We start from the raw sequence: 27,925 nt of genomic DNA on the forward strand, positions 1-27,925 counted from the left end.
ACTTCTTCAGTCAACCATGGCGAGGCCTGTTCTGAGTGTAACTTGTCCGGTAAACTGCTGTATGGTCTTGGCCATTGTGCTGCAGCTCAGTTTCAGGGTCTTGGCAATCTTCTTATAGCCTATGCCATCTTTATGTAGAGCAGCAATTCTTTTTTTCAGATCCTCAGAGAGTTCTTTGCCATGAGGTGCCATGTTGCACTTCCAGTGACAAGTATGAGAGAGTGAGAGCGATAACACCAAATTTAACACAACTGCTCCCCATTCACACCTAATACCCTGTACACACGACCGGTTTTGCCGTCGGAATAAACTCTGAAGGTTTTTTTCCGACGGAATTCCGCTCAAGCTGTCTTGCATACACACGGTCACACCAAATTCCGACTGTCAAGAATGTGGTGACGTACGATAGGACAACACGTACGACGTCTCGTACTTGCTAGAGAGCACGCGTCATTTTTGGTACGTCGGAACAGCATACAGACGAGCGGTTTTCCCGATAGGAATTTATTCCGTCTGAATTTTTCGACATTAAAAGTCCGATGGGGCATACACACGGTCGGAATATACGATGAAAAGCTCCCATCTGACTTTTTCTGTCGGAAATTCCGACCGTGTGTAGGGGGCATTAGACCTTTTAACACTAACGAGTCACATGACACCGGGAAGGGAAAATGGCTAATTGGGCCCAATTTGTTATACAAGCTGTATACATTGTAGCAAAGTGTTATGTCTTCAGTATTGTCACATGAAAAGATATAAAATATTTACAAAATGTGAGGGGTGTGCTCACTTTTGTGAGATACTGTATATCCAGGACTTTGTATTGCAGTAGTTGGTAAATCTAAAAGTAATTGTACAATCAAGCTGTAACATTTATGGTCATCTTAAAAAGGTTTTCAATCTGATTTTCAGATAATGGCCCAACTTGCTGGTCTTACCTCCTTTAGGGGTACATACAGGGACCTCAAACTGTTGACATGTTCTCCAAACAGGGCCTGTTTAAGTTGGACACTAAAACGTCTCTGCAACGGAAGAAGCACAAATGTTCCAAATAAGGGGTCACCGAAGGAAACGCCTTCAAACTGCTCCAAGAGGTCCATGTAGAAATCATAAAATGAAGCCAGGCCAGGTAGAGGCACATCAAGCTTTAATGACTCCATGTGCTTAGGCTGACTATAAAGAACAGTAAGTGTTGCCATGTATGCATGGACAGGCGCTTCCAAGAAGAGGTCACTACCTGTCAAAAAGACACAAGCTAATCTTGCCAGCTTCGCAGCAAGGGGGACACACTGTAAACATCCAGGACGCCAAGTTTCCAAGAGAAAGATCCACTGTAAGTTCCTTGCGACTCTGTTAACCAGGTCAGGAGGGAGACTATTCACGATCCTCCCTTTTATCTCTGCATTAGTCACTTTGTTGTAAAGATTGATCAATGGAAGAAATGGCCAATCAAATGGCAGAATGGGACCTCTGGCTTCAGGTAACATGGCAGATTGAATGAAACAAGTCTTTTCTTGATAGACAACCCTGGAGTGATTGAGGGCTTGTGTCATGTGGGAAAAATGAGTCAAGTAGCAGCTCTGGATAGAAGGGAGGTCTTTAAAGGCTTGTTCCAGCAGAACACCACGACTTGGAGACTCTGAAGCCACAGCAGCTGATCCAGGGGGTGTTGGATTGCCTTCGGATGTAATATGTAAAATATCAGATAAATCAGCTGCTTGTGGACCCCCGGCACTTCCCTCTCTGTGAAGAACAAGAGATATTTGAACTTTACTTTTCAAATGTCACTTGTGCCAAAACTTGTTGTTCTATTTGGCACAGTTGATACATCTAAAACAATCTCCCTACTTAAAATAAAGAGAAGTGTTAAAAAGCTGAACTCAAGGCTGAAAAATGCTCATCTAAAGACATTCCTCAATAGGTCATAAAAAATATAAATCATGTGTGTAAGCATCAAGACCAGTCATCCTGGACAGGGAGAGAGAGAGAGAGCAGTAGTGACAGGTCTTTACTACAGGAAGCTAGTACACAAAGGGGAGGGAGCTGTTTTTTGCTGGATTACTGCACATATTAGAAAGAAAGAAATATGTAAAACACACTAAGCCCCCTTTCACATGATCGGACCGTTCAGGTCCGCCTGTCAGTTTTGACGGCGGACCTGAACGGGCGCTCCATGTTAGTCTATGGAGCGTCGGATGTCAGCGGAGACATGTCCGCTGACATCCGACCGCGTCCGATCCGCTAAAAGCAGACGGATGGCCCTACGTCCAGGTCCGTCGCTGGCGGATCGGATCGGGTGAGATCTGATGAAAACGGACATGCTGTCCGTTTTCATCCGATCCCTCCATAGGCGGCAGTGGCGCCTGACAAGCCCCTCCCCACTCAGTGAGCAGAGAGGGACCTGTCATCTGCCAGCTCAGCAGAGATCAACGGACAGATCTCCCGCTGAGCCGGCGGACCGAGGTGGGCTCCGTAGAAACGGAGTCCGCCTCGTGTGAAAGGGGCCTTAGATCCAAGTAAGATTTCACATGCCTCTTGTATGTAATATTTGTTTATCCCAGAGTTCAACTTTTATTTCACTTGTACATGATCAATGAAAGTATTTGAAATATTCTCCTGGTGGGACAAGAAAGGATAATATTTGGGAAAACTGATCTGCAACTTCCTCTTACCCTGTTCTACTGGCTATTTAATGGCTTTTTTCCATGCGGTCTCACCTTTCTTCCACCTCATGTTTTTATTTTACTTCACTGAGATTCTACTGGGTTAATTATGTGACTGGGTGCTTTTTGTTTTGTGATTAGTATGTATGTACTTATTGGATGTTCTGTGAGTTTTACATTTCAAAGAATGAGCACTTGGAACATGTCTATGAGCTTAAAACATGTAATGAAACAGTCGGATAATGCCTTCATGTCTGACCACCAGTGTTAATTTTAGTCTTAGGACTAAAATGGCATTTTAGTTTTAGTCCCATTTTAGTCTTCTGCAATTGTTTTAGTTTCAGTCGTATTTAGTCGACTAAATCTCCAGTACATTTAATCGATAAAATGTCCTACGTTTTAGGCGACTAAAATCTCCAGTACATTTCAGTAATTGCAATTTAGTTTTAGTCATAGTCTTTTGACTAAAATGGCATTTTAGTTTTAGTCGTATTTTAGTCATCTCAATTGTTTTAGTTTTAGTCGTATTGTAGTCGGCTAAAATAGTATTCATTTTGTCGACTAAAATGTTTTAGTCATTTTAGTCGACTAAATTAACACTGCTGACCACCCTTTGATGTCTATGTCTTTAGGTGTGGGCAGAACTGGCTCAGTGTAGCTACAAAATGGGATCTGATGGATTGAAAACATTTTAGACTAAAGGTATAACCAAAGGCAAATTTTTTTTTTAGTTTTGGCGTGGAGTGGGATTAGAATACCTATCAAGTTTTTATTGCAGTTTGCTCCCCCATTATGGAAATTCGTCCTATTTGTCAAGTTTACTGTTATCACTGAAAGTAAAAGTAAAATAAAATCACAAATGTTGGGTTGTCTCCAGAACTTAAGAGGGAAAATGTAGCAACTGTGACACTAGTTCTAGCAAACCCTGGTGACAACCAGGGAGTCCCTCACTTTGGAGGATTTACTCTCACTTCCTGTTTTAGCTATGGGACAGGAAGTAAGAGGAAAGCTCCCCAATGGGACACAGTGGGCAAAAAAAACTGTCAGGCAAAAAATATTAACTGCACATTGGATAGCAAGTACTTACGGCATAAAAATAGGATTGAATGCAAAAGTGGTAAGGATCCTATGAGCCAAGTGCTCACTGCCTGGTAAGAGTCGACTCAGCAAGTTCAGCGAGACAGAGTGGAAAATATAAGCATAATGGGACTGCTCTGGAGACATAGATGCCTATGAAGAAAACATATTTTAAATACATGTAATGGATTAGGATAACTTTCATTCTCAAAACCAAATTTTCCATAAATGTTATTTCACTTTAAAAAAAAAAAAAGAAACATATTAGACATTTTCACTGGTCTCCACACCAAAGAAGCATACTACTGAATATCTCTATCACAGCCATAATGACAAATAAAATCGAGGAAGGAGAAGCTGCATCCACATGTAGATCACTTTTGCAGTCAAGATATACAGTCATGTGAAAGAATTAAGTGCACCTCATGAAAATTGCTAACTTTTTCAACAAATCTGAACAGGCAAACATTCAAATTTATTCAGAGAGTGGCTACAGATAAAGGCGATATACTCGAATCAGAACAAATGAAAAAGTTGCAAAATGTTTGTGGGTTTCCTTGCATGAGCTGTCTCTTTCAACTGCGCCCTCCACCCCATTCCCTACAGAATTTAAATTGGGATCAAAACAGGCATTGACTAGGTCAGTTCATATCTCTATTTCTACTCTTTGAGCCATTCCTTGGTGGCTTTCAGCATAGATAAAAATCCACTAGGAGTATAACGCTGTCACCTGATAACATTTATGACAAGACCAAAATTTTGTAAAACAGACATGTCTTACTACACAAATAAGTGACAGGAAAAAAAAGCACACAATTTACCACTTTGTACAGCAGTGACAGCATGAAATACTGGAAGTGATATTCGTGACGCAGGAGCCAATTGGAAGAAGAAGTCACTGCTGGTGTTGGAGATTCAGTTGTCTTAAGAAAATAATTTTGTAGACCTTTGTATTTCAAAATGAAGGAGAACTATACAAAAGAAAGAAAAAAAAGTAGAAATGCATCACTAACATAATAGAACATCACATTATTTTACTTAAATGGGTTGTTTCACCCAATCTAATCTAAATCAATGCAGCTGATTGTAAAAGTCATATGTATGTATGTAAAGATATTTTACCAAAACAAGAGAGCTTTGCCATGCCAAGTTAGAAGCTGCAAAACCAAAAACATTGGTGGGAAGGGCTTCACACTTGACTCCACATGCTGACTGATAACTCAATAATCATTAAGGGTCCATTACATATATTGAGTCTGCGTTACCAGGGGCATAGGTGTGCGCAGCCTACTGCATCAGGGTGTGTACCCCAAAGCTCAAACACATGTGTGTGTGTCTACATACTGTATATATGGTCCAGGCACATTGATCTTCCTGCCGGCACAGTGAAAGAAATACGTAAGCACTCCACTTATGGCAGAATCGGTTAAAGGGAAATCTTTCCCCATCTCCCTGCTGCCACACAGAGCAATAATAATGCTCACTAGGTGAGTAGGGTGTGCCAAGGCACACACTGTGCGCATGCCTATGCCAAGGGTTATATCAAGTGTTAACTTGATATAAGGCAGCCTAATCATCTGAATAGGTTGCCAACACACCACAACTGACCAAAAATCAGACATGCACCATGTTTTAGTGTTATTGTGTGTTGCGGTGCCCTGCATTCCCTTTGTGTACAGAAGTGTCACAGAAAATGAATGGCACTGCAAAGCACTAACCTATGCATGGTGCATTGTGGCAACATGCATGTTAACACAACAAATAGTTAAAAGGTACCAGTCAGGATCAAAATATATAATAGCTGCCAGCTGCCTTAGATGACACAAGTGCCAGGGCTGTAATCTTCATCCTTCCTTCACCACTATTTAAAGCACTGGCCTCAAACAAGTAAGTGTATATCTGGGCTGAGGACACGATATCTACAAACTTGTTTCAGGTCAGCGTGTCAAAAAGCAGTCAGTCAAGCAAGGATAACAATGACAGCTCAGGAGGTCAGAAATTTCACTTTCCATATTTCTGTTCTGTAAAATTCCCTTTAACCCCTTCCTGACCAGCTGCCGCAGTTGTACTGCAGCAGGTTGGCTCCCCTGTACAGTTACGTCGGTTCGCCTTTTGACCACTAGGGGGCACGACGCTGGAGACGATGAGCGTGCCTGGCGGTCGCGATGACCATCGGGCACCCACGATCGCTCCACACAGAGACATAACGGAGTTCTGTCAATGTAAACAGACAGATCTCCTAGCTGTCAGGGGTGAGGAGAGCAATCTGTTGTTCATACTAAGTATGAACAATGATCGGTCTTCTCACCCAGTCAGTCCCCTTCCCCCACAGTTAGAATCACTCCCTAGGGAACACGGTTAACCCCTTGATCGCCCCCTAGTGTTAACCCCTTCCCTGCCAGTGACATTTACACAGTGCATTTTTATAGCACTGATCGCTGTATAAATGCCAATGGTCCCAAAAATGTGTGAAAAGTGTCCGCCATAATGTCGCTGTCCTGATAAAAATCGCTGATCACTGCCATTTCTGGTAAAAAAAAAATAAATAAATAATAAAAAAGCCATAAATCTTTCCCCTATTTTGTAGATGCTAAAACTTTTGGGCAAACCAATCAATATATGCTTATTGCGATTCTTATTACCAAAAATATGTAGAAGAATACATATTGGCCTAAACTGAGGGAAAAATAATAATTAAAAAAAAAAAATGGGGATATTTATTATAGCAAAAGTTTTAAAAAATTGTGTTTTTTTTCAAAATTGTTGCGCTTTTTTTGATTATAGCGTAAAAAATAAAAACCGCAGAGATGACCAAATACCACCAAAAGAAAGCTCTATTTGTGGAAAAAAAAGGACGTTAATTTTGTTTGGGTATGACGTTGCACGACTGCACAATTGTCAGTTTTTTTTTTTTTTAAAAGGTGTTTATTTTCATTTTTAAACAACAAAAGAAGAACAAAACAAAAAGAAAAGTACAGACTGTCGGTACATATATATATAGTGCAATCAGCAACTCAGTTCAGATAATGAATAAATGACCGAATATGACGTCTGGAGAAAACATTTATACCCAAGAAAAAATAGAACTAAACCGATCACACACACACACTCATAGCACACACGACCCCATTACCGCAGTATATTTCCAGAAACCCACAGGCAGTAAAGTTTTAAATACATACAGGAATCTCTATCCACTTGTAGACATATGTCAAATATTGTTCACAGAATCACAACATCATATCACTCACTGAGATAGCTGTGAAGAGAGGACATCCCTCCCAGAAGTCCCCTGAGATGTCTACCCACGGCTGCCATATTTTGGTGAAATTCTTAGGGCATGCCCTACTTTTCTATATCAATTTAAATTTGGGGAGGGTCCCATGAACAATGAGGAAGAAAGATTGGGCCGAAAGGGGGGCAGTTTCTTTCCACACAATTGTCAGTTAAAGTGACGCAGTGCCTTATCGCAAAAAATGGCCTGGTTATTGAGCAGCTAAATCTTCCAGGGCTGACAGCTCAGGAGGTCAGAAATTTCACTTTCCATATTCCTGTTCTGAAAAATTCCCTTTAATACGTCATTAGAGAACCACAGAGACTGACATTGAAGACCTCTCATTTAAAAAAAAAAAAAAAGTAGCTGCTTAATGTTGTGATGACCCCAAAAAATGATATCTGACTTTCCTGAATTAAATGCTGTTCTGGGTCAGCGAATCAGAAATAACTGAGGGCAGAGAGTCCGAATAGACAGCTAACTAGCATTTTCCAAAGGTCATCGGTTGCAGATACTGTATTTCTTTCATGGCAGTGTCTTCAATTTTCTATAACAGAGATAGATTTTCAGCACACCCACAATAATAAAGTTTTTTGCAATAACAAAGTATTGTAAAGCCAAATACATTTTTAGCTCTGAATTGAGTAGACAATGCTTAAAGAACACTGTTTTTTTTCTATTTCACTTTGGGTAGAATACCCTTCACTTTCTGTCCAAGTGACACAGCAGGGAGTAGAGGAGATTTCCAGAACAGGTTTTCCCATTGGAAGACTTCCTCTCACCTCCTTTTCCTGCAGCAACTTAAAATGATGGATTTCCCATAACTTTCTATACCAAAGACAACAGTCACCAAGACAAACAGAGAAAGGGAATCCCCCCCCCGAAGACATAGACAGCAATACAAAATACCTGATAGGTCCTCATTCTATCCAAAACTAAATATAAAGTTAGGTACTCACATACACATTAACCATATATGTTAATTAGTTCTCCAATAAGTTATTACTTTTGTCCAAATATTCTACTGTGTAGAGTAACTGTTTTGCATTTACATAAATGTGCACTCTTTATTTAAAACCACTTCTGAAGAATGGTTTAAAACCTGCCCTCTGCAAAGGCATTTGCAAAGTCTCAGTGCTGGTTCACACTGATGCAATACCGAAAACCGCCTGTGATTCGGACAGGAATTGCAACACATTGCTATTCAAATCACATGCAATTTTTTGCAGAGCGAACTGAGCCTATTCATTTTGTATGCTCAAATCGCACCTCACCTGCATAAAAAAGGTGCAGGCGTCTTTTTTATCACACTGGAATGGTGTTGACACCCATGCAACCTGATTCAGCCAATCGCATTAGGTTTTGCAATGTGTTTTTGGGGTGTCAATAAAGTGTTACTGAACCCACAAAAGTAAAATCAGTCTGTATATGCATGCTCACTCACTGGGGAACAGAAGACAGAGCCTTTGGAGTCACTCTGCACACATTCAGTATGATGTTTATTGCTAGAGATTTGTTTTTTTTTTTGCGTGGGTGCATGTGCTCAGCACAGGGCTAATCAGCACTGTCCAGACAGAGGGCCAGGGGTCCTGCAACCTCAAAGGACAGACAGAAGAGAATGAAGACTCCTCCTACAAGTTTTAAGCACACAATGATAGAAGTCACTATACTGCTGATGAGAAAAGGTATTTAGCAGTTTATATTTACTAAAATAATTGCATTTCCATGTTCTGTGTACCGTGGGAGACCATATATAGTGAATGCAGGGTCCTGAGTTTAGTAACACTTCAACTTAATATTGACATCAGCAGCTTTTTGCATGAACGGAGTGCAATTGTGAGGTGCTGCGGGAAATGCATAGAACTTAATACAAATCCCGCACCGCATCAGTGTGAACCAAGACTCACTGATACAACTTACCATTAATGTCTGTTTATTGTGATGAGCTCACCTTGCTGACCAGCCCCTTGTGGATATTGCAGATACTGCAGACGAGGTTCAGTACAGCAGTCAGTATAGGAAATGGGGACTTTTTCCCAGGCAGGCTAAGTGGTGGTTTCCCTCCAGCACAACTTAGGGTCACAATGCTGCTGACAGACTCCGGGAGAGGGGAGCAGGTAAGAGGGTTACACACAGCAGAGCAAGACCTGAGAGCACAAGATTTATAGTGAAAAAAAAAAAAGACAAAAAGATATATATTAAGCAAAATTCAGGTCTGCAAGCAAGAAAAGGAACATAAATTATTTGAACATTTTCATGACTAGTAATATGAGGCCAATAACATGTAATGGGTCATTTCAATGTAAGAACATAGTTATATATAGTCACATAGTTAGTCAGGTTGAAAAAAAGACAAAAAAGTCCATCCACAAAAACAATCCAGGAAGATGCTTAATGACTTGATTTTTTTTTTTTAACCTCAGCCCCTTGAGTTTTAGAGCATTATCATTTCAGCAATATTTTGTTTCCACACCATATACTTTTGTAGTCTACCCTAACATATCACAAACAGATTTTCAGGACAGATAGGGCTTTCATTTGGTAACAAACGTTGACACATATAGTTTTATTTCCTAGGTTTTAATAAGGATGATATAGAAAAAACAAAAAAAATATTGCACTATCACATAAATAAAGACTAAATAAATAAATTTAAGGAAATCTAAAATAAGCTGCAGCTCTGCTGGGAGATACACACAGAAAGAAATAAAAGGCGAAATGAGCTGCGCTAACCTAAACATTAGATGTGCAAAAATAACAGTGAAAAATGTCCATAGATTCATCAAGTAAACCTTAGAGGTAAGTGTCCATATGGCATTTTCCGTGACAATGACGGATCACACGCTGTGCGGGAATAAGCCAAACAGACATCTAGGTTATCTCCCAAAGGACCAAGGAACCACCTCAACGTACAGTGGGCAATAAGCCAGGAACCCAAAAAGGAAACTCGCAATAGTGTAAAAACCAACTACACCTTTATTCATAAAATGGTATTGCACTTACAGCAAGGAGTAGATAAAAAAGCAAGGAATAAAAAAAACAAATAAACAGTCTATATGTTAATAAAAATTGGGGTAACTGTTTAGCTGTTGCTCATAGCAACCAATTGGGTATAACATTAAATTTTCTGTTTTTGGTCGGTAACAGGGTTTTCGATCCTATGCATGTATTTATAGATGCTGCGCCTTGGTTTTCCCATTGAGGTGCCATGTTTTTCTCCCACAACTCCCAAGCCAGACACCTGGCAGCAGTTTCCATTTGAAGGTGTTATCTTAGACTGCTTTTTATACAGCCGATTTGTAAGTATTGTTCTATTAATGGATATCCAAATGTATATATACACTACATCTTCTCCTCCCCCCTGCTTTGAGGTGACTTTTTGAACATATTCTAAGAAACTGTTTTTTTTTTAAACTTACAGACTTCACATTGGGCACCTGCTCCTAAAGAAGCGAGATTATTGTCATGAAAGGTGTCGAGGTAAAAGATGACTCCATTATGATCTGTCCAAAACTTGGAGTGGAATTTATTCATCATTATCACATGAATATTATGCAGATTGTATGCCGATAAATCAAATCAGCTTGCCCATTTATGAATCTTCTTATTCATGTACAAGATGTTCATCTAACGTGCAATAAATCTTTTTACGAAAATGTTTTGCCGCATTTAAAGTCCCATGAAAAATGTCTGTTGTTTGTATATAATATTTCATTGTCAACACTGAATATTTTTTATGTGAGCAACAGTATTGATTTTGCACCAGTCTGACCCAGCTTAAAATGGATGTGTACATTCACCATCAGATCTTGCAGAATTTTATTACTGTAAGGAAAAGTTTACCTGAGTAAGTCCCACATAGACTCCACAGATGGCTGATATAGTAAAGGCAGCAGAACATTTTCTGTCAACTCTTCTATTTCTTCATTGCACAAAACAATATTCAGAGAGGGCTGCAAAGAAAAAAAAAAAACAGATCACTGTCAGGACAGTACAGAGGCTAAGCTGTAAGAAAAAAAAAACTGCAAAAGTAGCACTGCTCACTGCAAAACATTGGATAACTGTGGTTAAAAAAAAAAAAAAAAAAAAAGAAATATTAGGATTTTTTTCTACAGCTTACCTGTAAAATCCTTTTCTTGGAGTACATCACAGGACACAGAGCAGTCATTACTATATGGGTTATACGCCACCTGCTGGTGAATGGTCACTGGTAATTCAATCAAAAAAGAAGTCCTCCCCTATATAACCCCTCCTACACAGGAAGTACCTCAGTTTTGTAGCAAGCAATAAACTTCCCAGACAAGACGGGAGGGTCCTCTGTGTCCCGTGATGTACTCCAAGAAAAGGATTTTACAGGTATACTGTAGAAAAAATCCTAATTTCTTTATCATATATCACGGGACATCCCCAAGCAATGCCCCTAAGGTGAGGGAGACACCATCACAGAAACTGCCACTATTACTGTTTGTAATACGCTGAGACCAAAGGCAGTCTCCTCAATTTTCTTGACATCCACCTGGTAAAAACCCTGTGGATGTAAAAACTTAAAGACCAAATAGCAATCTTGCACACCTGGACCATTGACACCTGATGGCGGACGGCCCAAGATACTCCCACACACCTGGTAGAGAATCTCTCCCCAGAAAAAAATTGGATTTTGCTCATTAAAATCATAGGCATCATTGATAAACTGGCAGATCCACTGCTAAACATTCTAACCTGGATGCCGCCTGCCCTTCCTGGGCTCTTCTGGATGCACAAATCAGAATTCCTGACCTGTGTCGACAACTCAAGTAGATCCTGAGCATCTGAACTACATCTAGAGTAGGTAGCGATCTTTCTCCTGCTGACTGTGGCAGATTCAAGTGAAAATTAGAAACTACTCTAGGCAATAGAGATGGATTAGGATGCAAAATCACCTTATGATGTGCGACCAAGAACGGCTCTTGTATGAAAGAGCCGCCAGTTCTGACACTCCACTTAGTGAAGTCATAGCAACCAAAGAAGCCATCTTCTGAGATAAGGGACTAATAGTCTCCCAATTGGTTAAAAAAATGGCCTCTGCAAACACCGCCAAGAGCGAATCCCAGTCCCAAGGACACAAGAGCGGCCTGACATGTGGGATTATCTTCGCTACGAGCTGTATGAAGTATGAATCCAGGAGTGAGAAACAATGGCCTCTGGAAAAAATGGATAGGGATGAACTCGAACCCTTAATGGTACTTAAGGCCAATCTCCTTTCCCCTACTGAGTGGAGAAAGAAAAGAAAATTTCCCACTCATATTCCTGTGGGTGCCACTTCCTGGCTTCCCTCAGGAAAAAGTTATTTCCAAGTCCTGTAATCGAGGTTCCTTGAAACCAGCTTCCATGAATCAACAGCGTGGGCATACAGGACTCAAGACCATTAGGTCCCGCTGGACTGGGAGTGTTCAAGACCCTCGCAAGACTCGCTATGTCAGCGTACAAAGCCCTCCTGGGTTAATTTGACTAACACTATTAGTGTTAGCATCACCCGGATTCGTCACAAAAGATATGCAAGAAGTTGAAACAGAGCATCAAATAAGGGAGAACTGGTTCCTAAGGTGTTACCAGTGCATCTGCCTCTATAGCCGGTGGGATTTTTGTCCCAGACACAACCTGTTCCCACTTGTAGTGGAACTTGGAATCTAGTAGATCCACCTGCAGAGTTCCCCCTGCCATTATACTATACCTGGAGTATGTACTAGCGAGAGACAGTACTTGTTGTACTGTCTCAGACAGAATGTTGTTCACCTTCCTGAGCCGTATGACTCCTGGTGGTTGATATATATGCCTGCAGAAGCATTACCGGATTACACCTACAACTGGCTTGTCCCAACATCCAGAGCAAGGCGTACTAGCCAACAATCCAAGATATCGATGGGCAGTACTTTCTCCTGTGGAGACCAAGTCCACTGAACTATAGCCACCTTCAAACCAACTGGAGAAGATGGAATCAGTGGTTATCTTGCCCATCCCTTCTCCAGATCTCAAACCATCAACCAGCAATCTTCGCTCTGTAATACCCCAGGAAAGAGCCCTCTGGAAATCCAATGCCTGGAACTTCATGTTCCAGACAGAGAGAATAATCCTCCACCAAAGACCTGGAGTAGGACTGTACGTAGGGAACGTGCCTTGACCTAGATAAAACTTCCTCCTGCAGAAATGTATCAAAGGAAAATCTGGAACAGACTGCTTTCTGAACAAAGATTATTGAGGTAAACTGAGATTTGCACATCTTCGTTTTCAGCAAGTCCAGTACTGAGCTGGGAGCTTTGTGAACCCTCGGAGCTGTGGCCAGCCCAAAGAGCAGAGTCACAGAAATAAAAAAAGACGACTTTGCACTGCAATTTGCAAAAACCCTTAATGAGCCTGGAAAAAAAACGGCACATGAAGATATGCATCATTGATGACTATGGACCCGAAATCTACCTCTCGCAGAGGTCAACACTAAAGGGACAGAACCTGAAAAAATCTGAAACAGAAAAATGTCCAGCGGCTTAAAGAAGAAGTAAACCCTGATGGCAAATTAAAAGCATAATGGGCTAGTACTAGCCCATTATATGACACTTACCTGCAAACAAAGCCCGCGCTGTGCCCTGTGCAGGCCGCGTCCATCTTCGCCCCTCTTCCTTCCAGGACCGTGAACTCCGGATCTGTGACTGGCCAGAGCCGCGGAAGCCGTCAGTCACAGCACACACTGGGGGAAGAAACGACACGGTGGTCTGTTTCTTCACAGCCCATGCGCCGATGACATTGGCGCACTACAAGTGAAATATCTGATAAACGGCACACGTTTAGGAGCTATTTACACCATCTATAGGTAAGCCTTAGATCCATATATAGATAAAAGTAAGACAAAAGGGTTTACAACCACTTTAAGATCTAAGCTAGACCTTATGTCCCCATTTTGGTTTTGGGACCGCTAACGGTTGAGGTTTTGTTTTTTGTTTTTTTTAAATAATGAGCCCATACCTTCTGCTCCAATTGTCAAATGCAAGGCAAAAAACTGACGACTTTGTGGCAGACTCCGAACGCCAAAAGAGGAGTACCTAACCTATCAAGCTTTTACTGGCTAAAGATGGAGCAAAACCACCTCAGAGACTGCCCTAAGATCTTCTGGCCTGAGATACTCTCAAAACACAGCAGCCTCAGATGCCTCCCTCACACAGGTGGGGGAAAGTTTACAGCATCTGGTATTCCCGGGCAGTCTCACAACTATATACGAACCTAGGCTTGATCCTGCTTAGGCTTCTATCAACAGAGATCAGGGTACCAAAAGTGTAGCACTTAAATGTGAAGCAAAATACAACAATAAAATATGGAACAAATGGGAAATAAACCCCAATAATCACTGATGAGAAAACAAAAAATAAAAATGCCATGGCAAATAAACCCAGTGACTGGTGATAAGTGTCCGAAAAGAAGTCCAAGTGAACAAAGTATGAAAAAATTAATTAATGAAAAATAAAAAATAAAACAGTATTTTATGGAAAAAATATAATTCTAAATCCCATATAAATGAATCCAAAAACTTCATGTGGAAATCATAAAAGTGAACACGATGTGAACTTGAAGTAGAAAGTGCCAGCACCAAACTTAGGGAGGCTTACCAGAGCGTTTAGACACACAAGAACATATGTTCTGTGGGTCAAACAGGCTTGTGTTGTATGCACAACCAATGGAACTGGACACTGGGATCCTCAAAAGGCTCCAACAGGAACTCACAGCTGTCCTCAAGATAGATGGTAGTGATGATGTTTCTCATAGGGTTGGTAACCAGGTGATCGTGGATATGGCAGATGAATTCAATGTGGGGAGAACAAAAAGGGCCACATAGCCTAATTCCGTAAAATAGTACAATAAATTTAATGAAGTTGGAAAACTTACATTAGGCAGGTAAAAACAACGCTTTTCATAAAACAAATGGTGACAGTGGAGTCCTTTCCAACGCGTTTCGTCTCCACAGACGATGTCTATGGAGACGAACATAACAGGGGACCAATCTTCACCCATCACGGCGAGATTTGTCATAAAAGACCTTTAGGGACTGGGTCCCCCTTAATGTGGGGTCCTCTCCTGGACCTGTATAGCACCCTGCAGGAAAGCACCTTGGTCAGAATACACACTGCACAGGGCTCCATTATGCAGGGTCCAGCGCCATAAGGCTGCATTACAGGCAAAACCTTGAGGAATCTTCTCTCCTTCCAATGAGGCTCAGGTACCATCCATGTTGGCTGATAGCTTTTTCGAATGGATCCGAATTAAGTCCATCATTCTAAATAGAAACGTCGAGACCTCCAAGTATGAAAAAAATAACAAATCAGCGCAAATATGTACACAAATAACAGAAAGCAGCTGAACACCAGGGTCAAAAATCAAATCCCTAAGAGTAATATATAGCAGATGGTGCAGCGCTAAAAATGATAATGATACAAGAAATAGTCCATAAAATTCAAGCAATCATGAGTGTTGTGACATCATGCTGGAAAATTCGTGGGTAAAAGTGATCCCTCCACCAACACAAGAAATGGCCTCTCACCTCAGCACCGGGACCCTTTCGTTACGGAGGGTCAAATGCGCTTTCCCTTACGGGTCATATAAAGCAGGTAAGCAGCAGATCCGGATCAATCAAGCAGCGGTAGTGGATGAGCCATATGCAGAGTAAATCAATCCCCAAGCGTAAGTTCCATGTAAACATAAAAGGGGTAGACCATAGTGCTCTCCGTAATAAACTTTAATGCAATAAAAAGCAAGGTAAAAAACTTACAGACAAGGCACACATCCAGTGCCAGATGTATAAGCATGAATAAGGTGAAGATACGAGATGGTCACGGGTGACGTCACGACGCTCCCTTCCTTCCGTAGACCTCCAAGTATGCTCCACGAGCACATGTATCACATCAGTGACCATTCCACCTTACAGACATAAAAAAAACTGAGGTCCTTCCTGTGTATCTGCCAGTGTCCATCCACCAATAGGTGGCGTATAACCCATATAGTCATTATTATGGTTGCTCTGTGTCCCGTGATGTGCAATAAAGAAATGACATCTAGGATGTCTTTGGCATAGGCAATATCTGCATTTTTCTTTCCATTAAAGTCCAACTCCAGCCAAAACTCTCATGTTTTTTTCTCGCTTCCTGTGTCCCCATTGCGGAGGTTTACCCTACACTTCTATTGCTGTGTCACATGGACAGAAGGTGAGGTCAAATCTCTCCATCAAACATATTGGGGGAATTCAATATAGCTGTTGCGCCACTTTTCTGGCGTTAATCCCTTTTGTAAATGTACTATGTCCAAATCATGAAGCATATGCAACAAGTTTGGTTCTGACAGTGACAGTGACTTGTACACCAAATTTAGGCAGTTCTGAAATGCGCCACTTTTACATTGTGGTGCAATGAGTGCACCGAATTCAGAATAAAATACTGACAGTTTGTATCTTACCAAAGTGGAGCTAATTATGACCAACCCTCTTTTGGAGTATAGAGAGAGAAACTGGCTCAGGCAGATTTTGCGAAAGTGTCTCAATGCATTCTAAAAAGTGGCACAACATGTGCAAAGTAAAAGCTCTAGATAGGTACATGGATTTGGTGCATTCTGCACTACTTTTAGGCTGGGTTCACACTGCAGCATGGAGCGGCTCACAGCAGGGGTCTGGTGCATCCCTGTTCACCATTTCAGGTCTGATTTCAGTCGGAATTTTTGGCTGAATTCGGACCCGAAATGGACCAGAAGACGGACAGGACTCCTGTACAATTCGCACTGGAGCTGCTCCAAAGATGTGTGAACCGACTCCATACAGTGCCGGTCACAATCTCCTGACATGTGAATTAAGTGCGGGGAAACCCACATGCAATTCACAATAGTGTGAACCCAGCTTTGGATTGCATGAGAGACACTTTTACAAAATCTGTCTGAACCAGTCTTTATTAATTCCAGAGATTATATATTATAGTGGAGACTCTTTTTTACACATTTTCAATGCTGACCAAACAGGATTCTCTTCAAAGTAGCTTTTCTCAAACTAAAACTGAACTAAATGTTCACATGTACTTTCACATGTGATGTGTCTATCAGTTTCCAAAAACAAATAAGTGCAAGCAATTATTAGCTCTCACCTGCTGGCTAGCAGCCTCATAGTATGATGCAAGAAAATTGATGGATGAAAGGGTGAGTGGCTGAAGCAAGTTCCAAGTGCTGGCATTTCCAATTTCTTGCAGACATCTACTTAAACATCCTTCCACTATGGGTCGTAATCCAGCGACATTATCCCATGATACTGCAGGTGGAGGAATCTGAGGTTCGGAGCCCACAGGAGTGCTGCAAATCCACAAGATACATATGTTTTAGTTTGGGGCAACATTAGCTACAGATGGACCGTTTCATAAAAATTGTAGTGTTAGTGTTGACTGTAACACAAAGTATGGCATATACTTTTCCTCAACAAAACGGAAAAGCTATAGCTGTCTGTGTCTGTAAGATGGACTGTCTGTGTTGCTCATTAGGACAAGTTCAAACCTGTAATGGAACCTGACAGTTGAAAGTATGAATATCACTGGTTGCTGTAAAGAAATAAAACAATCTATCCCTGAAGTGAACCTAACCTGCGCTATAAAATATTCCTACAGTAAACAGAAGAATCCTTTTGGCGTACATGTAAAGAATTGTAAATGCCAAACCAATACTTTGTGAGTCTGCCCTCTACTCATGTTGGGCTAAAACCCCCACTTATTATAGACCTCTCAACCAAGAGAAAGTCAGCAGGTTCATAAAGAGGGATAAGGGTTAGAGCAATGTGGATATGGGCAAACTCAGAAATAATTAGTTTGGTATTTACACATATTTACAAAAGCACTTGTAGGTAGCATAAGTTTTTCTAAAGAGGACTGTGTGATTTTATAAGCTCAGGTCACCAAGAGGAACATTGGTTTTTTCACATTTGTTTGTTTTATTCTAAGCGATTTATACACAATATTATAGTATATTATTATAGTCATGGGTTCATGTAGTGTTATAGTCACTAGGTGTAGTAGCACTGAACCAGTTTTGCATTTTTTAAATTGTAATTTTTGCAAAAAGATAGCAGTTGCTTTGCATATGTTTTATACCAAGTATGATTCATTTATGTGGTCAGAAAGTGGATGTTTTTGCATCAAGAGTACTTGTGTTGGTCAAAAATGTATCCCTGTGCCCAAGTGGGGTCCCAGTGATCATAGGCTTAAAGTGATACTAAAGTTTGTTTGTTTTTCGTTAAAAATAACAAACATGTTATACTTAGGCTTCATGTACACGGGACGTTTTTACAACCTCTCCTGAATGATTTAACTTGACAGATAGTAACGCACGTTTAAAACGTCCATTTTGCTGCGTTTGCATGTCGTGTTTAGCCGCGTTTGCGTTTAGAAGCTTTTAAAAGAAAATGAAAAACGCCTATAAACAAAACATGGCTAAAAATGAGTTACCGCGTTTAGAAGCGTTTTGAGCTAGAAATGCCTCTAAATTCAGCTTCTGAACCCATTTTTTTTGCGTTCCAAAAAAAGCCTCTAAACTCAACTGCCTAGAAACAACTATAAACGATTCTGTGTACATGTACTGATAAGATAACATAGAGGAGAGTTCAGGAGCAGTTGAAAAAAAATGCCCAACTGCTCCTAAAAATCCGTTTACCAGTAGCAGTGTACATGAGGCCTTACCTGCCCTGTTCAGTGGTTTTGAACAGAGCAGCCCCGATCCCCTTCTTCTCAGGTCCCTCGCTGATGCTCCTGGCCCCTCCCTCCTGCTGAGCGCCCCCAAAGCAAGCAGCTTGCTATGGGGGCACCCGAGCTGAGCCGCTGCTCTGTGTGTGTCCATTCAGACACGGAGCCGTGGTTCAGCCCCATCCCCTCTCTCTCCTCATTGGCTCACTGACTTTAAACAACAGAAGCGGGAGCCAATGGCGCCGCGTCTCAGCCAATGAGGAGGGAGAGTCCTGGGCAACCGAGACACCCATGCAACATTACTGGATCGAGATGGGGCTCAAGTAGGTATTAGGGGGGCTGCTGCACACAAAGTTTTTTATCTGAATGCATAGAATGCATTCAGATAAAAAACCTTCTGACTTTACAACCACTTTAAAGTGGTTCTAAAGGCTAAGTCCCCTCAGCCCCCTAATACTTACCTGAGCTCCCTCTTAATCCAGGGATGTGCACGAGAGCATCAGCTCCCTGGGGACTCTCCCTTCTCATTGACTGTGACCGTTGCTGTCATTCACAGCCAGTGAACCAATGAGGAGGGGGGGGGGCTGGGCAGAGCTGTAGCTCCATGTCTGAATGGACATGCAGAGCACAAGCTCGGGAGCATGCCTGCTGCTAGTTGCTTCCTCTGGGGCCACTTGACAGAAGGGAGAGGCCGGGAGCGCCGGTGGGGACCCAAGAAAATGAGGACTGGGGCTGCTCTCTGCAAAACCACTGCACAGAGCAGGCAAGAATGACATTTATTTTTATTTTTTAATTGCCTTTAATATCACTTTAAGGAACTTTAAGTATTGTGATATTCTTTTATGGTAGTGATGCATTTCTACTTTTTTCCTGTTGTGTAGTTCTCCTTTATTATGAAATACAAAGGTCCCGAGAAGAGGAGGATCAGGACTGCTCTGTGCAAAACCGCTGCACAGAGCAGGTAAGTATAACAGGTTTGTTTTTATTATCACTTTAAGCTGTAAACCGCACCTCAACTTCTCTCCAAATCAACATTAAGCCCCGCCTCTTGTAGTGCTCATGCAATGTCAATCAACGGTCAAATGTCAGCACCTCTAATACCAACTCATTTGAAAACTGAATAAGATGGGATTGGTTTAGGCCAGGTCATTTTAATAACCTCAGACACTTTGCAAGTTGAGTCAGGTTCACTTTTCTGGACGCCTATAACGAGACCGAAGATGATATTGCGGACTTCCTTTTGTAAATGTTAGCTGCCCCAAATCTAATGCTATTCCAACTGCTTTAGTACTTTTTTAGGCACTGACCTAGGCCAGCATGAAGATCAGAATGTCAAAGTGAAGTCACAATTTATAATCTGTATTCTTATTCTATATCAGTGGCTAGTAAAGTACCACAACCACTTATTCAACATGAAAGCCAAGGAAGTAGCATTTTTAGAGAGATAGGCAATAGCAGGCTTCATAATTCCTTAGTATGCGTTTTCTTTAAAAACTTTATAAAAACAAGTTTGTGTGCAAGAATTCAGACAAAGATTGGGGACTTTATACTAAAATATAAAAGAAGAGATACAATGGTATTTTAGAAGAGGTTGGGAAAATACAAAAACAAAAATTGAGGAATTGCCTATAGCAAACTTCAGTTTCTGTTAGAAAGTTAGAAAAAGGTTCCATCAACACTTAAAAAACAAACACAAAAAAACAGTTGTACTGTATAAAAGGATCCAGTGTTCACTGCATAAAAATTCTATCATTTTTTTACCTGTGCAACTTTGCTTCAAGCTCAGCAGTGCAGCCCGCTGTCTGAGTCACATGACTGAGCAGGGTAACTACAGCAGCTGCCCGCTGGATGGAGAGGGCTGCAGAGGAACCGTTTCCTTTACAGGAGGCAATTATGCTGGTCAGGGACTGTAGAATTCTCATCACAGCTGGGTACAGCTCTCTGAAGGACAAGAATCATCAAAACATACATCTTGCTTTTATTTTCACAATTATATACAGTAACCATTTCATTATATTCCATAACAGATTCACATTTCCAGAGCATCTCTGCAACAAGAGAACAAGCACACACATATATTGTACTCCTAATATACCTGGCAATCATTTTCTGAAGGAGAATGTATGGAAGGCTATCGACTCTAAGCCACTGTCTCACAATTATCAGCAGCATTGTCAGCCTGCCATGTGCACTCTTTCAGTCACCGACTGGGTTGCCTTTCAGGTCAGCAAGATGCAACTACAGACCTGATGAGTAGCTCAACAGCCAATTGAAGTGGCTCTGAAGACGACCAACAAGGCTGCTGCTATTTGTTATGCAGTGGCTAAGCATTGTCAGTCTGTAATAGGAAGCGCTGTTATCAGCAGGAACTCCAGGCAAAAAACTTTGCAGAAAATTGAAAAAAATTATGTTAAGAAAAGTGTATACAACTAAACATTTTGGAAAAATAAAGGGTTTACAGCCGTGGCCAAAAGTTTTGAGAATGACACAAATATTAATTTTTACAAAGTCTGCTGCTTCAGTGTTTTTAGGTTTTTTTTTTGTCAGATGTTACTATGGTATACTGAAGTATAATTACAAGCATTTCATAAGTGTCAAAGGCTTTTATTGAAGATTACATTAAGTTTATGCAAAGAATTTGCATATTTTTCAAGACCTTTGCAATCCACCCTGGCATGCGGTCATTCAACTTCTGGGACACATCCTGACTGATGGCAGCCCATTCTTACATAATCAATGCGTGGAGTTTGTCAGAATTTGTGGTGGTGGGGGGGGGGGGGGGGGGGTTCTGCACCCGCCTCTTGAGGATTGACAACAAGTTCTCAATGGGATTTATTCATGGCTGCATTCTTAGGCAAAATTGTGAGTGAGTCCACTCCCTTGGCTGAAAAGCAACCCCACACATGAATGGTCTCAGGATGGTTTACTGTTGGCATGACACAGACTGATGGTATGGCTCACCTTTTCTTCTCCAGACAAGGTTTTTTCCAGATGCCCCCAACAATCGGAAAGGGGATTCATCAGAGAAAATGACTTTACTCCAGTCCTTAGCAGTCCAATCCCTGTACCTTTTTCAGAATATCAGTCTGTCCATGATGTTTTCCTGGAGAGAAGTGGCTTCTTTGCTGCCCTTCTTGACACCAGGCCATCCTCCAAAAGTCTTTGCTTCACTGTGCATGCAGATGCACTCACACTTGCCTGCTGCTAGAGGCAAGTGTGCTCTGCACTGCAAGCTCTGCACTGGTGATGCCCTGATCCTGCAACTGAATCAACTGTACAAGATGGTCCTGGCGCTTGCTGAACTTTCTTGGACGCCCTGAAGCCTTCTTCACAACAATTGAACCTCTCTCCTTGAAGTTCTTGATGATCCGATAAATGGTTGATTTAGGTGCAGTCTTAATAGCAGCAATATCCTTGCCTGTGAATCCCCTTTTGTGCAAAGCAATGATGATTGCATGTGTTTCCTTGCAGGTAACCATGGTTAACAGAGGAAGAACAATGATTTCAAGCACCACTCTCCTTTTAATGCTTCCAGTCTGTTATTCTAACTCAATCAGCATTTCAGAGTAATTTCCAGCCTTGTCCTCGTCAACACTGATACCTGTGTTAACGAGAGAATCACTGACATGATGTCAATTGGTCCTTTTGTGGGAGGGCTGAAATGCTGGGGAAATTGTTTTTTTTGGGGATTAAGTTCATTTTCCTGGCAAAGAGGGACTGTACAATTAATTGCAGTCATCTGATCACTCGTCATAACATTCTGGTGTATAAGCAAATTTCCATCATAAAAACTGAGGCTTTGTGAAAATTAATATTTGCGTCAATCTGAAAACTTTTGGCCACGGCTGTACATACACTTTATTAATTTGGCTTCCTGAGTTCTGATATAGGCCTTACGAGATTCCCTGAGAATTTTTGGGGAGACATTTTCAACAACACTGTCCCAAAAGTATTGCACTACCCTTTAGAACACTGTAAGTGGGATTTGATATAAAGGATTTGTTGCACTTCCAACTAAAGTTTCTCACCTATTACATTGTCTGGCAGGAGCATAGTCTGATAATGTAAAGTCATATATGTATGTATAGTGCACTAATGGACCTTTTCAAATTTAAAATTATTTACCAGTATAATATTCTATAATTTAATAACAACAACCAACCTGTATAAATCACAGGCTTGTCCATAGCCGGCAGCAATAGCCCAGAGGCGGAAGGTTTCAGTACTCAGTTTCTCAGCCTCCTCTTTCGGCAGAGGAAAGTCTTGTGGCTCCTGCACAGCAAATCTGCTCAGGCATCTTTTCATGTCGAATGTGTGCAGCTAGAAAAAAAAGAAGAAATAAAGCTTTAACTGTGAAATATAACCATGAAGATATACAGTAAATTCATATGCTAGTATTCAGTAAGATTAACTGGTGAAATTTGCAGGGTTTAGGATATATGGAAATCATCCTTCTAAAGCAAATATGTCCCTCCCTTTTAACAAGAGATATTAGGGGATTTTTCAGCTTTCAATCTTTTTCTCCAAGCAGGCCTGATGGTTTTCTTTACAAAAAAGCAAAAAAAAAAAAAAAAAAGATTTACATAGTACTGTGCAACCCAGGCAACCTGTTCTTGGACAGAAGGATATATCCCTACCCATCATTCTCAGGGAGAAGTCTGCCCATCTACAGTCTCTTTCAGACAAGCAAGCTTAAAAAATAGCTCAGATCTCTTTGTCGGGATATATCCCTACCCATCATTCTCAGGGAGAAGTATGCCCATCTACAGTCTCTTTCAGACAAGCAAGCTTAAAAAATAGCTCAGATCTCTTTGTCAGCAATCATGCTGTCATCTATACATTGTCTTCTCCAATAGGTAATAGTATCAACTAACGATACATCTCCTGCATGTTTTCTCCTAATAAAAAATGATAACCAAGCCTATTATTTGGCCTGTGTATGCTTGATGTGCTTTTGCTATATATCTTTAAACTCCCTGAAGTTGGATTTAGGCCACCTGTGACTGTTGCAACAGCACATCATCCACCTTCCAGGAATCAGAGACTTTCATATTATTTCTGAATACTTACTAGTCTGGCAGCGGAGTGGCGGCTAGAAGATGCGAGCACTCTGAGAAATTTCATAGCAGCTGAACAAGGCACACCGTGGAGACTAGTAGGTGCTGAGTCTCCGGTTTCCATTGGCTCACTCCACTGCAAAGGCAGAAACTCACGCACTATTGTCTCTATTAACCGTGGACAATCCAGAAGCTAAATATAACAAAATATAACAAAATAAGAGGCAATAACACAAATAATTATCACTAAATGTGTATACTTTTAATATATTAGGTACTTCTATAAATAATACAAAAAAACACTGATAATAGTGGTTGAGAAAAGCTTAGAAATTAATGACCCTACTGCATTCATTTAAACACTCTAACCAATAAGTACTGTATTTTTCTAGGCTGTGGAAAGAAACCTGAGCATCCTGGGTAAAAACACACAAACAATGGGAACATAGTCCCCACATAGATTGTGTCCCTGCAGGACCCCAGAACTACAAGTTAGGAGTGACAACCACTTTGTAACCTAACCACCTCACTTCCCCGAGCTCTATGTTCCAGCCATCTGTAATTTTCTTTGCAAATGCACACGACAAAGAAATTCTGGGGCACATGGGTTTTCTAGGAAGACAGCACAGCAGAAGTTATCTCCATCAAAGCATGATAAATACCTGTTAATCTTGCCAAAAATTCTAAACTAAACACAGAGCAAAAAAAATCTTATTTTGCTTCTGTAGATAAGTAATTTTATCATCCCATCATGTAATGAAGATGAAACAGGCAGACATAGTCAAAGTCCAGCCTGGGTGACAACTATGACTCCTATCATAGTAGGGGAAAGTGAGACCAGTCCCCAGGGACAGGACGTGTGCTACTTACAGGACTACAATGGGAAATTGAAGGGAACAAAAAGACAAAAAAGGGAAACAAATAGAGGCATCTTATTTTAGGACTTGGTAAGCAGAAGTATATGCATTTTTGTGTTTTAAATTAGATTTGCTTTAATAAAACTTTAAATAAAAATGTACAGAGCCAGTGCTTTCCCCATACATGGAAAATCAACACGTTCATTTAAACATACAAGTAAACCTCCCTCATTGTCACCCCAATACAGTAAACTGTACCACATCCTGTGCAGGTCCTTACTTACAATCCCCTGATGTCTGCAGCTCAGCCGCCTATGCACTAACATCACATGAAATTACACAGGGCATGTCTGTACTGCAGGAGCAACATTTAAAGCTGGCCCTATACTTTACAATTTTCTTATTTAACTGCCTTTAGATTTGCCTTCAACTATGTAGTGCACAGGCCTGCCTGATTACATACAAATGAAAAGTGTTTAGGTTTGACCTCATATTATATGGTTTTGGTAAATCTAAAGAAAATTGTACAATATATGGCCAGCCTAAGTCTTTGGGACAATAATGGGAAGGTACATGCAGACAGTCAGAGGATGCAAGTAAAGACCCTGCAGGAGTATGCAACCACCTCTCCTGTCTTTCCCACCACACTAGGGGTTAAGAGATATACCGGCCACTTCAAGGTATAGAGTAAGAGCTGTCATATGTGGGTGAGAAGAGAGTCCTCAGCCTTGTGTAACACCAGTTGCCCAGAGCTTCCTCTTTTTGCTCTTGGATCCTGAATGGAGTGGAGTACATATTGCTGGAGGGGCAGTTCACTCTCCACAGTTCTTACCTGGCTGCAGGCTGCTACAGAGTGACGAGCCACCCTTGTAAGGATCTCCAGGATATTCAGAACAGCAGTAGCCGATGGTCTTACAACTTCCAAGATATATCTAAGCCGGTGAAGAATTTTTGTCTTCAGGAGACCCTACATAAAAACAAACTTATTTGAAATAAACCACCAAGAAACACCAAGCCACATAAAGAACTCAACTTACTAAAGGGTTAAGACTTGCATTCCCTGGAATGGCTTATATCAACTTCTATACAACAAAGGCAGGTAAGAATTGGCAATTATGCTTGATACATTTTTTAAATGTACAGAAATGGGGAATGCTTATGTTTACATGCAACAAAACATAAAATTTGCCCAAAACAATTCTAAACCCCTTTATCAAGTGAACTATGATAAATGAATGTGGCTAGAACAATAATATTTCATTTTTTAGAGCAAAGTAAATTATGAGAACATATAGGAAAAAATAAAACCATTAACACCAACATTGTGCATTAAAATGTATGTAAACCCCAACAATGAGTGCCTCCTATTCGCTGTCAAATGTATCATTAAAACCATTTTGTTATATCTGGTCAATAATTTATGGAGAAAAAGAGAGGATGAGGTTTCTGTAGCTCCGTTAAAGGCTGACAACAGTGCTCCTCCTTAAATATAGAAGTGAGTAAGCATTATCACACGCAGGGATAGGAAGTATGTTACTGGTCGGATCTCCAAGTGAAAAAAAAAAAAAAAAGGCCTGAAAAAGACAAACTAATGCGGCCACTGCTTATATAGGAATGGTAACCTGCAATATATTTTGTTCTTTGTTATAGATACACTTTAAGTGCTAGTTCACACCAGATGCAGTCCAGTGCATTTTATTTTCTGCAGGAAAAATGCATGCACAGTGTTTTCCATCTATTCCAAGGACCCTAGTTCACACTGGTGCAGTTCCAGTCAGTTTCCGGTGCAGGAAAAGAAAAAAATAACATGCTGCATTTTTTTTGCACAGAACTGTACTGGAACACAGCAAAACGTATCAAAAACATACCAGAACTGCGTGTGGTGTGAACTGTAAGCAAAAACTCATCTGGAACGTATCTGGGGTTCATTTTTGTGATGTGAACTGGCCCTAAAGGCAGTGTGAAATATCATACAAAAGAGAAACAATGCCACCTGCTGGTGAAAATGATGAAAAGGTGTAGTGCTTAAAGTGCAAACTTCTAGAAGGGATCATTTATTCCCGTAGCGCATACCTTTATACCATCATAACGTGCCACTTCTGGATCAGATTTCTTTTCCTCTTTAGCTTTTTGCTGGTCTCCTTCAGAGATCTTATTAACATCCTCAACAATATCTTCATCCTCCTCCTCTTCCTCCTCCTCCTCTTGATTAGGCAAGAAAGGGAAGGACTTTGTTCCCTGGTACCATGAAAAAGTAACATCCAGGTATTCCTGCACAACAAAAGCAATACAAGTTTATAAATACCTATAGAAGATACTGCCTTCATAGAAATTATTTTTTCATTTAACCAATTAACCTCCAGAAGGTTTTACCCCCTACATGACCAGGGCATTTTTAGCTATTCGGCACTGCGCTACTTTAACTGGCAATTGCTCTGTCATTCAACCCTGTACACAAATGACATTTATATAATTGTTTTCACACAAATAAAGCTTTGATCACCACGGTTTATATTTATTTTTTTATTATATAAAACCAAAAAAAGACCAAAAAAAAATTAAAAATAAACATTTTCTACTGTTACAAAACATATCCAATAAAATCAAATTTCTTCATAAATTTAGGGCAAAATGTAATCTGCTTAATGTCTTTGGTGAAAAAAATCCCAATAAGTGTATATTAACTGGTTTGTGCGAACATTATAGCGTCTACAAACTATGGTATATAAACTGGAATTTACTCTGCTGTAGACGCTATACTAATAATGGTGGTGATCAGCGACTTAAAGTGAGACTGTCATAGTGTGGTGGCCAATCTGGTCCTAACAGACACTGGCTGGGAGGGACACTCATGTCGTTAGTGACACTAATACAGTGATTAGTGTAAATACAGTACACTGTACTAATTAAACTGGCTGGGCAGGGCTTAACATCAAAGTGTTAACTGTGTGCCTAACAAGTGTAATGTGTGCTGCTTTTATTCACAGATCTGACTACTTTTTCTCCCTCAGAGAACTCAGAGTTGAATTCAGGGAGAAGAAACAGGCAGATCACTGAATTCTGTGTGTTTGTAAACACATAACTCTGTGCTGTGATTGGCCACAGCCAATCAGCAGATGTACAGCCATAATCATTGACTGTAACCTAACCCAATAACAGCACAGGTCAGCAGGGTCCACGTGCATGCTCTGCAAAGGCGGAAGCTCAGCTGTGAGCTTCGATTACATTGCCTAGCCTGCAGTTGTCGCCTATCTGCAGTAAATGAACTGTGGACGGG

General features: G+C 40.8%; 1 protein-coding gene across 1 annotated transcript in view; it reads right to left on the reverse strand.

The window, feature by feature from the left end:
* The window catches only part of RPAP1 (RNA polymerase II associated protein 1), a 126,595-nt gene that overhangs the window by 11,235 nt on the left and 87,435 nt on the right, over positions 1–27,925 (reverse strand). Inside the window, exons 12-22 of the mRNA XM_073609591.1 lie at positions 26,722–26,919; positions 25,481–25,615; positions 23,805–23,984; positions 22,897–23,054; positions 20,496–20,675; positions 17,157–17,358; positions 10,858–10,967; positions 8,966–9,161; positions 4,562–4,711; positions 3,751–3,893; positions 939–1,743 (exon numbers count right to left, since the gene is read on the reverse strand). Coding sequence (XP_073465692.1) covers positions 939–1,743; positions 3,751–3,893; positions 4,562–4,711; positions 8,966–9,161; positions 10,858–10,967; positions 17,157–17,358; positions 20,496–20,675; positions 22,897–23,054; positions 23,805–23,984; positions 25,481–25,615; positions 26,722–26,919 — 2,457 coding nt within the window. The remainder of the gene's footprint in view (positions 1–938; positions 1,744–3,750; positions 3,894–4,561; positions 4,712–8,965; positions 9,162–10,857; positions 10,968–17,156; positions 17,359–20,495; positions 20,676–22,896; positions 23,055–23,804; positions 23,985–25,480; positions 25,616–26,721; positions 26,920–27,925) is intronic.

Source organism: Aquarana catesbeiana, linkage group LG13, assembly GCF_042186555.1.
Source record: "Aquarana catesbeiana isolate 2022-GZ linkage group LG13, ASM4218655v1, whole genome shotgun sequence".
In the NCBI taxonomy this organism is placed as follows: domain Eukaryota; kingdom Metazoa; phylum Chordata; class Amphibia; order Anura; family Ranidae; genus Aquarana; species Aquarana catesbeiana.